The sequence below is a fragment of the Pleurodeles waltl genome, chromosome 1_2 (assembly GCF_031143425.1).
Source record: "Pleurodeles waltl isolate 20211129_DDA chromosome 1_2, aPleWal1.hap1.20221129, whole genome shotgun sequence".
NCBI lineage: Eukaryota > Metazoa > Chordata > Amphibia > Caudata > Salamandridae > Pleurodeles > Pleurodeles waltl.
Window position 1 is genome coordinate 330,838,514 of NC_090437.1, and position 16,373 is coordinate 330,854,886.

General features: G+C 42.9%; 1 protein-coding gene across 1 annotated transcript in view; it reads right to left on the reverse strand.

The window, feature by feature from the left end:
* FOCAD (focadhesin) overlaps positions 1-16,373 on the reverse strand; it is a 1,081,710-nt gene that overhangs the window by 649,739 nt on the left and 415,598 nt on the right. The window contains exon 18 of the mRNA XM_069239095.1: positions 2,293-2,376. Coding sequence (XP_069095196.1) covers positions 2,293-2,376 — 84 coding nt within the window. The remainder of the gene's footprint in view (positions 1-2,292; positions 2,377-16,373) is intronic.

Consider the following 16,373-nt stretch of genomic DNA (forward strand, 5'->3'; position numbering starts at 1 on the left):
TGCCAAGCCGATGGTGGCCGGGCCACTGCCATCATGGCAGGGCATGGACCGCCAAACTCCTAATGTGGCCTTTAGTCTAAGACATTAAGGACTGCTAGACCGAGACCTACATACATGTATAATGCAAACAAACTAGCCTTATATAAATGTCTAGTTAGAGTATGACTATCAAACACTTTACCTTATACATGCTAGGGCTGGAATCACAATAATAAAGTAATCTACCTCACTGTATAGGAGCTGGATTATAAGTATGCCAGGATTAAGGGAATTTCAACAAGTCATTTTTTTCAAAACATTGATACCCTTTGAACAAGTAATTTCTTCCATACACTGATACCCTTTTTCCATACACGGATACCCTTTGAATAATTTTTATGTTTGAAATATACCCACGTATTCTCTACTCCCCATTCTAGCAACAAGTGGCCATCCATGCATACGCCTGTATTTTGAACTGCAAATGCTGTTGTACTATGAACAGTGCAAAGAGTAAGATGTATATATTCAAGTGTAGAATTTGGACCCAGAGTTTAATAAGTTAATCTTTCAATGGACTCAGCTATGACCCTTGGAATTGCTGTATATATTTCGGACCTATTGACTGTCCTTTGCAGATGTCTTTGATCCACTTTTGTACAGTTTCAGAGACCCAACCATTTGTGCAGTCTGCTATGAAACTATTTAGGGTGGTCATTGTGTCATCCACAGCTAATACATTTAAGAGGATTGGGGAAATTATTTGGGATAGTAGTTCTATGACGCAATATTTCACTGGTGGGTTTAAACGCAGGCTGTAAGTGCTGCTGTAAGAACTGCTGAAGTTAGTGGGTGACCTCTGTCTCCAGGATCTTGCTTGGAACAGGAGCTTGAGAGGAGCGCACAGAAGTAAAAAGTGTTATTTTATGTCCAAAGATATCAGGACACCATTATGAGTCTCAGTGGCCAAGGTATTCTATCTTGGAGGAGCCTGACAGCTGTGTAGCATTAGTTGATACATGTCTCAGTACACGATTTGCCGGGAAAACCAGGACCTTTGAAACAAAAGTTTTCAAATCCCAATAAGGTCCACTGGTATAAAGCATAATAGGGAAGTGGATAGTGGGGAAGGATGTACCTGGGAACAATGGAAAAACTTCTGGGTTGCTAAAGAATGTTTTCTAATTTTTCGTTTTTTTCTAAATTTTAGGGGTGGAGATTAAAAGGTCTTCATGGTTTATTAGAGGCAAAGGGTGTGATAGTTAGACTCTCTTAAGTATTACATACTCCTGATTCTCTGTAGTTATATTCGATCAAATGTTCCCATCATTGAACATACTAATAATATCATTTGTACTTCAAGTTTACATTCAAAGTGTATATGAAGCAATAATACTATTGGAAAGATGGAGCTATGTATTATTTTCTTTTGATAACAGTGGCTCACTCATTTTGATGTACTCATTGTTGAACTGTGTTACAGTATCACTCCCGTTCATCCACTTGTTAACTTTCTAAATGTGATATCAACTGTCTAAGGGTCAGGTAGATATGCAATCTCTTTTATCCAAAAACAAAGTACTCTTCCCCTAATTTCTTGATGAAGGAGTATCTAAGTAGTATCTAAGTAGTGTGAATTGTTGAGTAAATCATTTCTTACCAACTGCAATGCCTAACTTTAATTAATGTAAGAAATTCGCGAGATGAAGCATAGTTTGCTCCTGGCTGCCAAATAGCAGGTATATACTCAGTATTCAAACATAAATAGACCGATGAACCATGCATATTAAAATGGCACACTTCTAGAATGGACTGCCCCCAGATCTAAATTCCCAACGAAATCATGTTGCTTTAAAGAAAAAAACTTAACACGATCTGCTAAAAGGCATTTCTTCCTTTTATAACATCAAAAGTACTAGTCTGCATTCAGAAAGGGACAGGAACCCAACGAGATAAGCTGCACACCTGTCAATTCCTTAATCTGAAGATCTTTGAGCCGTCACAGGCACGGCTTTCTTAGAGGGGAAATGGATCAATTTGAGAACTTGTCACCGGGCTACAAAGTAGCTATAGTTATAAATTAGCTTGTCACAAAAAATGATATATTTACAGGACGAAGGCTGTGTAAATTGTGATATTTCATTGTTGCATCTATAGGGATACTTTCTCTGGTCTGACTCTCAAAATGCACAAAAAGAAAAATCTAGTACATTTAACAGGTACTCAGAAAAGTTATTAACATGGCCCAGAAAACAATGCAGTTCAAAAACTAGATTTCAGAATTAATGCATTAAAAACAGACATCGTGCTCACCTGCTCAGGAAGATGAAGGATTGTATGTTCTTCAGAACTAAATTCACAAAGTGATTTATATGCAGAGGATGCAACGACAAATTCCTGAAAAAGTCAAAGACAGACGAGTGTTACTAAACCTTATTTTTACAATACACATTAAAAAAGAATGTAGTAGAAACATATTTGCACAATAGGTAAAGTGCATTACCCAAGATGTGCTAAAATCTTTAGAGTTAGTACAGTTAATATTGAGTGAGATGTTTGCTAATTACTGAGGGTAGCTTTCTTAGAAACCCGTTTAATATTTTTAAGGACTTTCTTCCTGTTCTAAAGATGCACTACCCATTCATGCCTCCAGGTATATAAAGACAAACTGCCAGTAATTCTGTCTTACCTATTCCCTCCCTTAGCTTCTACAGACAGATGCACTACAAAGGTACTGACCATTGCTTCATGAGAGAGAAACAAGCAGGTCATGGATGACAGCCCTATACACCCCACTGTGTTCATAGAAGATATAGTAAAGGATGCAGAGAGGCAGTGCAGAATTGGAAGCAGGGCAACTCCCAGCCTAATCTGGTAAATACAGTCTCTATTAAGCCTATGTAATGGGAAGTGTGTCAAACCATACCACAGAGTACAAAAACCAACAGTACACACATGGCAGTGTGCAGGGCAGCAGGGCCACAGACAGGCACTGGGTAGTGTGACTGCCAGGCTAAGAGAAGCAGATCGAGTGAACCAAAAACTAAGAATAGTTTGCTACCACTCGGTAGAGACGGAAGAGGAGCAGGTCCAACAATGACATAGAATTCCTCTGGCTAGGTGACCTTCTATGCCACGCAGTTCCATGGAACAATGCCACAAGTCGAGGCCAAGCACCTGCATTCCAACAGCAAAGCTTGAGTCTAAGTCTTCTCCACGCCTCCTTGAATATCCTGGAGCAGGAGTGACCCCTGCCCTAACCAAGGAGCTTTATGAGGCTATGCACCTCATATTCAGGTATGCTGACCTCTCTGGAGCACCTTCAGGCCCCCACAGGTCTGGGAGGTACCCTCACTAGACTCCTGTCAGCGGGTTTGCCCTTGGTGCCAAACGTGCCCTCTGGATCCAGTTCGACTCCGGTTGAAAACATATGACTTTCTTAAGGCATTAAGTGACAAGCTCTCACTTGAGCTGTCCACCCATTCCCGAAATTCTTAGAAATGAGGGCATATGTAGCTTGTCCTTTGCTCCATCCCAATCTCTTGACAAAAGTTTTAAATGGCAACAATATTTTTCCTCAAACTCAAATTCTTAGTGTGAAAAGTTAATGAGCTAGGGCAAAAAAGGTAAAAGTGAAGCAGTGATTGAGATGCCTTTGAAATGCAAGCCCACTGTGCCTACTATAGGAACTAAGGGCCTGAATTATATGTTGCCGGAGGGGTTACTAATGAGATTTAGATTTTGACAGACAGGATATCCGTCACACTTGTTAAGGAGTAACGCCACCGCCGAAATCTAATTCAGGCCCTAAGTTTGGTGGCGATATATGTACATTTATAGGTGGGGGAAATATGTAATACTAGAATGACCAGGGTTTTCTGATGTGCTAAAGATTGTTCTTTTTAATGAAAAGATACATACTACTACTGATTGGCGAGACTTGGACACAGGGATGCTATGCTGCAATTGCAAGCATGTGGAGGAGACAGCTTTGTGGTCAAAACATTATTTCTGCTACCCAGACTGCAAAGAGGGATACTAGAGATACACTAATATTATAGGCACAGGGTGTGATAATAATGGTTACAATATTCAGTTGGTTGAGTGGATGAATGTAGAGAAATCACTACTAGGTAATAAACACATTTACGCATAACTAATGATGGACAACTACAACCTCCCCACTCTAAATACATACTACAATATTTAAAAAAAAGCTTTACCAAGAATGGACTACCACTCTAAAATAAAGATTCACAGCTCCAACCTAACATCCGTATGGTTTAAATCGAAAATTAAAATCAACAGTCATCCGGGAATGTGGTCCTAGTGATCTGAGAAAGGAATTACCTGGTTAAACATCTATTTGACGAGACAACCCCACTCCTTTCTAAAATCTGAAAACACGATTTCACTTGGATAATCTTGACTTCTACAAATTCATTTATCTAAAAACCCAGCGTTTAAAATCGAACCTTCACTTCCAAGCCTTATCTATAACCTAAGCAGGGTTGGCCATATGGTTTCCAAAGCATCTAAACTACCCTTACCAAATCTTTATACTTATCATTCAGACCACCTCCAATTATAGGCCCCCCAACTTAGTTGTTTACTCACGTCTTAATGTACGCTTTACTAAGGTGTTCTATTCAGAACCTCTAGGCATGTAGCCTTTGATTATACATTTAGCTCACTCACACCCGCTCACTCTATATATATACTCATTGCTCATCATACCCTTTTAATATACTGTGCATTCATAAACGACAACTTAACTGTACTTATGGCAGAGTATATATCCTCTTTTCTCTTTTCTTACTTTCTTTCTTCTTACATTCCTATTTTTTCCTTCTCCTTTGTGCTGGACAGGTTCAGTGAAACAATGGTAACATAGATTGTATTTTTAGGCACAACTTATTTCTCTTTCGATTGCTTTACCAAACTGTCCTTGAGTTTGTTTATCCTTTTTTAAAATTCAATAAAGAATACTTGAACACTAAAACCAAGGTCTTCAGGGATAGCTAAATGACAATATATCCTACTTAGAGGAACCCTCACTTGCTTCAGCCTTGGATCTTGTCCCACTTAAAAGGTTCTGACTTCCATTCAATAGACTGTGTGTCAATATAAACTCCATGACCGGGACAAGCCATTTGATGTATCGACAATCCACTTTGTTGAGGTGAGCCTGAAACTGCACCTAGGTCCCAGTCAACTGTGATCTGTTGTTTTTCAATAGCATTTTACTTTTTCTAAGCATGCTGTTGCCTTAAAAATATATATCTCCAGTGCCCTTTATCTAATTTTGACACCCTTGTAACCTTTTTACTTTTCTCTATTTATTTAAACTATTTTGGAAATGTTATTGTGTTGTGTTCTTTACTTCAAAATTGTTGGCACTGCTTAAACTTAACACGTAAGTCTCCGAAGGATTGCCAGCTACTTCTGCCATATTTACCATAGTTTGAGCAAAGATTCTCTAAGAAGTGTGTTTGGGTCTAACCAGTTTACATGTATTTATTAAATTGGTAGTGGTCACTGCCTCCCAAATTAACAACCAAATTCCCAACTCTGTACACCTTTTTAGATATGACAAGGTGGGTGGAGTAGCCAATGTCTATACGGTGACTGGACGCTGAGAAGGCATTTGATTGAGCTGAAGTGCTTTTTATGTCATTGGAATTCGAAAATATAGGCAAAGGCCCTAAACATGCTGGGCTAAATAGAGAATAATTATCCACGGGCTAAATAGAGAATACCTTAGGTGGACAAGCAGGACTAATTTCATCACCACATCATTTTGCAGTGTTACTGGAAATTCTGGAATACTGAATTTGTAGAGACAAACAGGTTACAGGCCTTCGATGATGCCTCGTATATGAAGATAGGATATTGTTGCATGCCAACTATATTTTATTGTATGCAGCAAGCTCAGATGGCAGTAATTAGACTCCCCAAAATCTTTCATGAATTCAGTGGGTTCTCAGGGTTCAGAGCGAATAAGGAAAAATATATACTTAGCCAAAAAGTGATTGATGGCCTTTGAATAACAGGGTCTTCAGTTTAGGAGAGAAACTAGAGAGATTTAAATATCTAGGTGTGTGCATTCCCAGGGCTGAAACACAATTTAGAGGTATTGCTCAACCCGATTTGGATGAGAATGATCTAATGAAGTTTACTTCTGCTATCCCTGTCCATAAGGGTAGCTGTTTTTAAAATGATTGTGCCACCTATTTTCTTTTATATTTTACAAAATGCCCCTCCTGGATCCCGGATGTTTTTTTTTTTTTTTTAAACAAGAGCTGGTGTTTTAAAGAACCTCCTGTGGAAGGGTGGGGAAGCCATGATTAAGCTTAACACCATACATAAAGGGATGTTTAATGAGGGCATCATAATGTGTCTCAGGGAGGTGGCAATTAAGACCAGTTTTAGACTTATACACATAAAAGAGTTACATGCATTTTTCCCTCTAGGGCACAAATTAAGCCCTTTTGGGTACAGAGATTCCTCATGGTGCCTACTCAGATATGGGCAGGGTGGCACATTTTATCACATTATGTGGCTTTGTCAAAAGATATAAGCCTTCTGGGAACTATTAATCAGAGTTTTACACAAACTAGTGGGTATCCCTAAGGAAATGTCACCAATGTTAACCCATCTGGTGGTGTGAGATGATCTGGCGATAGCCATGCACCAGAAAAATGGTAAATGTAACATTGATAATTAATAGCAAGGCAAATACCAGAGCAATAGCCCAAAATCAGGATTGGTATATAGAGGCAAAAAGGATTATATATCAGAGCTGAATATCTGAAAAATAAACATGCATGTGCCTGGAACGTATACTTTGGATTCTTACAACCAGACTGTTAACAGATGACAGTGTTATTTCTTTTCTCTATCCCTTTGAGTAACATTGGTCTGTCCACATTTACACATCAGATATCGACTAATGTGTGGACTCCCGGTAACCATATCCTGTGCAGGGGAAATATTTATTTTCTTTAAAGTGTAATTTTCTTAAAAATCAAAGTTTGCTGCACCGACACCCTGTGACAATATTCAAATTTAGTGAGTTCTAAAGGATAAGCCGCTACGCTAACCCTTTGATCTGACAAGAGCAGGCCCCCTGATTGGTGGCAAATAATCTCTCCTTTAGGATTCATGAGGTTCTTCAGCAAAATTCTTGATTCAATTCTACTAGGGTCTATTGTATCTTTATAAAACAGCAGATTAACTTGTTACCCGTTTTTTAGTGCTAAAAGTGCTACACACCTTCCCTAAAGTATCCAATCACCTACGTCGGTATCCTAAGAGATGAGGATAGGGAAGAGTATTTATTCTTAGTCAATATTAAGCTATGATGGAGTCTAGCAGTAAATGTGAGCTCGGAAATAGTGAATCTTGTTATACAAGGCAGGCAGTATTACTAGCTGAAGTAAATACAATTAATTTCCTTTGAAGGATCATGCAGTGATATAAATAATGACAAACTAGATGGCAGAACCTTAGTGTTGCAAAGCAGCAGAGTAAGATTACTGGAGGGATTATGAATTTGAACTTTTTGCCTCCAGAGCAGAAACTCACCAAACATGATAGCATAAACTGTGAACAATCTTAATGGGAAGTACTAGGTGGATACTGGACAGTAATTGCCCAACGATTTTGCTCTCTATGAAAAGTTTCCTCTGTCAGCTGAATGCGGACATCTTTCCAGAATTAAACTGTTTTACCTGATCCCCCTGGGATGTATGATATTACCATGCACGCCTTTACAGCACAACCTTTATCATGCATGGTAAGTACAACACATGTGAAGATATATATTTATATATATATGGAAAATGTCACTTACCCAGTGTACATCTGTTCGTGGCATGAAACGCTGCAGATTCACATGCTGTGCATTATCCTGCCATCTAGTGTTGGGATCGTAGTGTTACAAGTTGTTTTTCTTTGAAGAAGTCTTTTCGAGTCACAGGACCGAGGGACTCCTCCCTTTCGGCTCCATTGCGCATATGCGTCAACTCCATCTTAGATTGTTTTCCCCGCAGAGGGCGAGGTAGGAGTTGTGAATATAGTAAATGTGCCCATGCAATGGGGTAAGTATGTATGTACATAATGTGTATAAAAATAGTATTTATTTACAAATGTACAATTTTCATTCAACTTATAACGGCTACAGGCTCCCGGGGAGGTGGGAGGGCGCATGTGAATCTGCAGCGTCTCATGCCACGAACAGATGTACACTGGGTAAGTGACATTTTCCGTTCGATAGCATGTGTAGCTGCAGATACACATGCTGTGCATAGACTAGTAAGCAGTAATCTCCCCAAAAGCGGTGGCTTAGCCTGTAGGAGTTGAAGTTGTCTGAAATAATGTTCGTAATACAGCCTGTCCTACTGTGGCTTGTTGTGTTGTTAACACATCTACGCAGTAATGTTTTGTGAATGTATGAGGCGTAGACCATGTGGCTGCCTTATAGGTATATTCCCTAGAAAAGCCATTGTTGCGCCTTTTTTCCTAGTGGAATGCGCCTTTGGTATAATAGGTAGATCTCTTTTTGCTTTAATATTGCAAGTTTGAATACATTTCACTATCCATCTGGCAATGCCTTGCTTGGATATAGGATTCCCTGCATGAGGCTTTTGGAAGGCTACAAACAATTGTTTTGTTTTGCGAAACTGTTTTGTTCTGTCAGTGTAATACATTAGTGCTCTTTTTATGTCTAACGTATGTAAGGCTCTTTCGGCTACTGAGTCTGGTTGTGGAAAAAAGACTGGGAGTTCCACTGTTTGGCTTAGGTGGAATGGTGATATAACCTTTGGTAAGAATTTGGGATTTGTATGCAGAACCACTTTATGTTTATGTATTTGTATAAAGGGTTCTTGTATAGCAAATGCTTGTATTTCTCTTACTCTTCTAAGAGATGTGATAGCTTTTAGGAAGGCTACCTTCCAAGTTAAGTATTGCATTTCACAAGAGTGCATGGGTTCAAATGGTGGTCCCATGAGTCGTGTTAATACAATATTAAGGTTCCACAAAGGTACTGGTGGTGTTCTCTGGGGTATGAATCTCTTTAATCCTTCCATAAATGCTTTGATAACTGGGATTCTAAAGAGCGATGTTGAATGTGTAATCTGCAGATAGGCAGATATTGCTATGAGATGTATTTTAATAGAAGAGAATGCTAGTTTAGATTTTTTTTAAGTGTAATAAGTAACTTACAATGTTCTTTGCGGAAGCATGTAGTGGTTGAATTTGATTATTGTGGCAGTAGTAAACAAATCTTTTCCATTTGTTTGCATACCAATGTCTTGTAGTAGGTTTCCTAGCTTGTTTAATGACCTCCATACATTCTTGTGTAAGGTCTAAGTGTCCAAATTCTAAAACTTCAGGAGCCAGATTGCTAGATTGAGCGATGCTGAAATTCGGGTGTCTGATCTGTTGTTTTTGTTGAGTTAACAGATCTGGCCTGTTTGGTAGTTTGACATGAGGTACTACTTATAGGTCCAGCAGTGTTGTGTACCACGGTTGGCAGCCCAGGTTGGTACTATGAGTATTAGTTTGAGTCTGTTTTGACTCAGTTTGTTTACCGGATAAGGAATGAGTGGGAGAGGTGGAAAAGTGTAAGCAAATATCCCTGACCAACTGATCCATAACGCATTGCCCTTGGACAGAGTGTGTGGGTACCTGGACGCGAAGTTTTGGCATTTTGCGTTTTCTTTTGTTGCGAATAGGTCTATTTTTGGTGTTCCCCAGCGTAGAAAGTAATTTTGTAGGATCTGGGGATGAATTTCCCATTTGTGTGTTTGTTGGTGATCTCGACTGAGATTGCCGGCTAATTGGTTTTGAATACCTGGGATGTATTGTGCTATTAGGCGAATGTGATTGTGAATTGCCCAATGCCAATTTTTTTGTGTTAAGAGACACAGTTGTGATGAGTGTGTCCCTCCTTGCTTGTTGAGGTAATACATTGTCGTCATGTTGTCTGTTTTGACAAGAATGTGTTTGTGGGCTATCAGTGGTTGAAATGCTTTCAATGCTAGAAACACTGCCAACAGTTCTAGATGATTTATGTGCAGTTGTTTTTGTTGAATGTCCCATTGTCCCTGTATACTGTGCTGGTTGAGGTGTGCTCCCCACCCCATCATGGAAGCATCTGTTGTGATCACGTATTGAGGCACTGGGTCTTGGAATGGCCGCCCTTGGTTTAAATTTATAAGGTTCCACCATTGAAGCGAGAAGTGTGTCTGGCGGTCTATCAACACTAGATCTTGGAGTTGACCCTGTGCTTGTGTCCATTGTCTTGCTAGGCACTGTTGTAAGGGCCGCATGTGTAGTCTTGCGTTTGGAACAATGGATATGCATGAAGACATCATGCCTAGAAGTTTCATTACAAACCTCACCTGGTAGTGTTGGTTTGGCTGCATGTTTAATATTATATTCTGGAACGCTTGTACCCTTTGTGGACTTGGAGTGGCAATCGCCTTTTGCTAGGAGCACTGAATAATAAATTATAGTCTCCTGACGCTCTTTTATTATTCACTTTGGTTTATATATTTTGGGTGTCCTGGTACCCACCCGGGGCACCCGGAACTGAGACACACACAGGTGCCAATCAGAGCAACGTGGCCGAAGGAGGAAAAAAAAGCTCCCTGGACCAATCAGTACACTCTATTTTTGCAGAAATATCCTAAGAGTCCCATAAACCCAACCATTCAGATACACAAATAGTTTTGAACCTTAATTTCTGAGAAAAACTACTGAACAGATTTACACCAAATCACAAAAACACACTTTCTGGACCAAGACCTACCTTCCTGCTTTAAGTTTGGTGTAATTCTGTTTAGCATGGCTCAGCTACTGAAGATGGTGGATCTCTGCTATGCGGGCTCTGGTGTGGCGAGCAGAAAAATCCAGCAGAATCCTTCCTGCAGGGCTTTATCAGCCATCCACACGCTGCAAAGAGATCCCTGAGGAGCAGAGGAGATTGTGGGAACCAAGCGAGATTGCTAGGTCCCACCAGCGAAGCCGCCAGGCACCATCAGTCCTGCCTTAAAGAGCTTCAGCTCTCTACATGAGGGGCTCACCCGTTTGGCCAGCCCAGGTCTATTGCTGGCTGCTCACTGCGCGATCAACACACAAACCATCTGGCCTAGTGGTGGGGTCCCACAAAGACCCAGTCTGCAGCCCCAAATTATTATTTTATTTTTTTACATTTCGCTACAAATTCACAGAGAACCCATGGCAATTATTATTATTATTATTATTTAAAAAGGCACTGTCTCAGGCACTTTTTTTTTTTTTTTTTAATGCCCCCACGTGGACCAGGTCCCAGGAGGAACAATGCACATGTTTGGAGTGTGGGTGTGCGCGTGCCCCCCTTTCCAGGCCGATTTCGACACTAGTGACCTCTTCCCTCAGGCCTAACAGATTACAAGTATGGGGCCTGGCCTCTGAGATGAACTGGGCAGGGCTTCACGGCCCACCCTCCCGGGGAGATTTCGGCCACGGGAGACCCCATCCCCCATGGCCCGGCTGTACTTAAAAATGGGGAGCGGTTCAAAATCGGCCTAGGGAAGGTGACATTATTGGGGGCCCGGAAGATGGGGTCCCCAATATCAGCCTGGGGAGGGGAGTTGTGCACCTACCTCTAAATTTTAAAAAGTGCTGGGCCCTGGGGAATAGGTCCCTGGGGCAGAAAACTTACCAGGGCTGAGTGCCTCCCTCCCGCATTAAATTATGGCTGGGCCCTGGGAGATGTGGTCCATGGGGCCAAAATCTGGAAGGGTGCTGCATGCTCCCTTCCCCCTTTAGCATATGGCAAGGCCCTGGGGGATGGGGTCCCCAGGGGCCGAAACCAGCCTTGGGGGTTGGCTGCCTTTAGGGGGTTGGTTGAGGGCTGTGTGCATCAGTGGCTGGATTAACTTATGGTAAATAAATATCACTTTACATTAAAAAAAATAACCTGAGAAATCCACAGAAAAAAACAAAGTTTACAGGGAGGTTATAGTTAGGAAATAGCATTAAAAACCATAGAAATCCACTGAAAAAAAAGTTACAGGGACATTACAGTTAGGTTCAGATTTTACACCGACAAAACCATAGAAATTCAGCAATTACAGTTATACTTATCTCAAGAAACTATAACTAGTGCCCTAGGGTAACCAGAACTCGATCCCTCTCCATACACTGCACATTATCCCACATATTACATCAGTCATGACATCTTCTATGACTTCATTGATAACATCACTGCAACATCTGCTGCAAAATTATTTATGGAAAAACTTTCATGGTGGGGGCTCAGGTTATAGTTACCTTAGGGCATAAGTTTTGTGTGTGTAAAATCTGAACCTAACTATAACGTCCCTGCAACCTTTGGTGTGGGGGCAGAGGGTGTATATATTCCACAGAAAAGTTTTTTTTTCTTGTTAATAATTTTTGGCCAGTTTGACGAATCCTCACAAAACGTTCCTAAGAGGTGCTACTTTTTGACTAGTTTGTGCTTGGAAACGTTCAGGGTAATCCGTTAAGCAAGGGCCGAGCAAAAAGGGGCAAAATTCCCATGCATTTTCCATAGACTTCTTTAAAAAGGACTACAGCAACAACTGCTGAACGGAATTACCCTGAATTTGGCAACATTTTGTTCTTGGTCTAGAAAGAGTGCTTTTGTGATTTGGTGCAAATCTGTTCAATAGTTTTTTGAGAAACTAAGGCTCCAAAAAGATAGATATCTGAATGGTTGGGTCCACAAGAGTCTCAAGAAACTCATGCGGGAGTGACAATTAAAAAAACGAGTGTTGATTGCCCTTGAGCCATTTTGCTCCCGTGGGAGGCAGATTCCCACACAGGGCCGGCTTTAGCGCTGGTGGTGCCCTGTGCGGCAGACTTTTTTGGCACCCTCCCCCAACCATGACCACCTCCTCGGATTCCCTCACTACCACCCTGCAAACGTGCCCTTCATCTCTCCATAGCCCCCCTTTCACATGCATTCATTTGTTTTAAAGCATTTATAAAGGCTGGCTTTTCTAATCCACTCACCTATCCACATTATATATAGCTCTGTTCTTTGTAGCAGGCATATTAACCCTCTACGCTACTTTATGGCCAGTCAAAGCTGCCGCCATACAAATCTCCTATCGCTCTACCTACCAGGAACATTAATCACAAGAGGTATCTTGACATTTTAATTGCTTCCTGAAGGCTGGACGCAAAATAAACTTTTCAGCAGGTGCTTTTAAATCGCAAGTTTCTAAGTCATTGCTAAACGCAGTGCCCCCTGAGGTCAGCACCCACTAATTCAGGTCAGCACCTGGTGCGGCTGCACCCCTCGCACCGCCCTAAAGCCAGCCCTGCTCCCACAGGAGCAAGCACTCCTACTGGCTGCCAGAAACATGAGAAAAATGTTTCTGGTAGCCATGACAGGACTATGGGACTAAGGGTCTGATTACAACCTTGGCGGATGGGATATTAAGTCACAAACGTGACGGATATCCCGCCGGCCGTATTACAAGTTCCATTATATCCTATGGAACTTGTAAAACAGCAGGTGGGATATCTGGAACGTTTGTGACGGAGTATCCCATCCGCCAGAGTCGTAATCAGGCATTTAGTCCTCTGTCCCGCACATGTAAAAAAAAAAATAATAATATACATTGCAGGGATACCCTGCTCCTGTAGGCCACATTGGGGTGGGGGGCGGGGGCTCAGAGGGACCCTCTGGGGCAAAAAAAACACCTCCGGGCTAAAAGTAACAAAGGGGAGGGGGACGCATGGCCCCCTCCCAAGCCATTGTAGGCCCTGGGGTGCCCACCCAGAGGGCCAAAATGAACAAAAAGGGGGAGGGGGTTGGGTCCTTGTGGCCCCCTCCCTGAGCCACCACAGTCTCCGCAGAGCCCACCCCCAGGGAAAACATTTCTCAAAAAGGAGAGGGGGCGCACGGTCCCCCTCCTCAAGCCTCTAAGGGCCCTTGGGACCTCATCCTCTGGATGATTATCTTTCAAAAGGGAGGGGGCTCCCTGAATCTTTTATGGCCCTGAGGACCCCATCTCCAAGGGCCAGCTCACATGCTGTTGCCTGAGGAGCCCATTCCCAGGACACAGTGGTTTCCCTGTCCGCAACATCACAGGTAGGGAATCCTGTGTTTGCTCCCACTTGGCGGGAGTATTTTTGAATCTCCCGCCATGAGTGAGAAAACACGAAGTTTGCTCCCATCTGGCAGGAGCATTTTTTAGGTTTCCGTCCACTGGGAGCAGATTTACGTTTGCTCCTGCCTGGCAGGAGATTCGAAAAATGCAGAGTTTTGATCTGTTTATCTGCCTGCACTGACGTAGGCAGGAAAACAGATCAAGAGATTGCTCCCGTCTCGGGAGAGCAGCAGATATAGCTGCTCCCTACGGGCAGGAGCAATGCCGGCTCCTGCCGCACAGAGGGAGCTGGCTGGGACCATGGGGACTCTGGAGCTTCTCTCTATGGCCCTCAGAGGGTAGAGTGGGTGCCCTGGGTGGGCACCAATCTTTAATTATTGTAGTCCCGGGGTGGTGGGGGGGATGGTGGGGAGGAGGTGAGTCTTTGGGGAGGGAGATGGGGTCCCTGCAGCCGAAAATGACTCGGGGAGAGGGGCTGCGCAACGCCCCTCCCCTTTAGAAAAAATAGTGTCCCCGAATGGATGGGTTCCCCAGGGCCTTTCAGAGCTTCAGGGGGAGGGAGAGGGAGCTTGGAGACATCACCCACATGGCCCTTCGCCCCTTTAAAGTAAAAAAATAAATGGCTCGCGAGGATGGGCTCCCGATGGCCTCAAGAGGCTCGGCTGGGGTTGGGGGGCAAGGGGGGCTAATACGTGACCTGCCTGTCCATTAAAATATATATGGCCCTGGCCAATAGGATCCTCAAGGGAAATAATAGTCTTGGGATGGGGATGTGTGGCTCCTCTCCTTTAATTAAAGCAAAGGCCCGGGGGGATGGGTTCCAAGGGCTTCTTTATGCCTGGGGAAGGAGGCCATGTGCCCCCTTCCATTTGAAATACATAAGGTCCTGGGGAATGGGGTGCTAAGAGCTTAAGAAGCCTTGGGGAGGGGCCATGTGACCCCTTTTTCCCTTTAAAATACATAAGGTCCTCGGGACAGGATCCCTAGATCTTAATAAGGCTTGGGGAGGAGTTGGGGTGGGGGCGCCCAGCCTCTCTTCTCTGTTTTTTCCTTGTATTTGGTCCCAGGTGGGGACCAGGAGCCCTAAGGGCAACCTTATGGTGCGCATGGCAAAGGTCATGTGCAGCACAGGGTTGGCTGCCTGCTGGAGATTTGGCATTTGAGATCTTATCAATGATGTCATAAATAATGTAATAGAACATGTAATGAGTGATGTAATATGTAAAAGAGCATGGTGGGGCACAAAGGTTAGTTATACTAAGATGAAAATTTCCGTGACAACGTACCGTTATTAAACAAAAAAAAAGTCTGAAATTCACTAGTTATACTTATCTGTAGTAACTATAACTCGCGCCCCTGCCATATAAATCTGGTCATCAATTATGTAATTTCGACGGTGCAATGATTTTATCAATGGTGTAATGGATCATTTTACTAGTAATGTGATATGTGGTGTAATTAGCAGTGCACTGCAAAGAAGCAAGTTATAGTTACTTTAGGGCACAGGAAAGGGGTTGTAGTGGCATGGGGAGGGGGCCGCAAGCCCTCCAACTCTTTTTCTTATTTGGCTCTAGGGATGGGTTCCTTGGGGCCTCGCAGAAGCTTGGGGAGGGGGGTGGGGGCGTGTGCCCCCTCCACTTTTACCAACATGTCAGGCCCTGGGGGGGATGGGATTCCGAGATTTTAATCGCCTTGTGAAGGGAGGTCCAGGCACACCCCCCATCGTAAATATTTATATTTATTGACCCCCAGAACCTAGCCCACCCAGGGGGGTCATATTAAAATAAAAAATAGCTCCAATTTTTGTTGAGGGCAGCAGGATGCACTCCAGAGCTCACACTGGCTCCCATTGCAGAAGACGGCCATTAAAGAAAATATATATATGTATTGAATGCCCACCCAGGGCTCCCACAATGACAGCCAGTTGAAGGCGCAGAGTGAGTCCCAAGGCCTCTATGGCCTCTGCCAGCTTACCAGGTGGGTGCTGGCCTTTCTAAATATAGGTGGGCACCCGGTGGCAACCTGGGGTACCCACAATATCAGCCAGTTCAGGGCTGCAGGGGGAGCCCCTCTAGCCCAAGCAGCCTCAGCAGCTCCCCTGTCAACTCCCCACTCTGCAACATCTTGGGACCTTTCAGGAACCAACATTTTTTTGTTGCTCCCACAAGGGTGGGATCAGCATTTTATTTTTTACAACTTCAGCCAGGCAGAAGCCAAGTTGAGATCCCTGCGTGGGAGAAT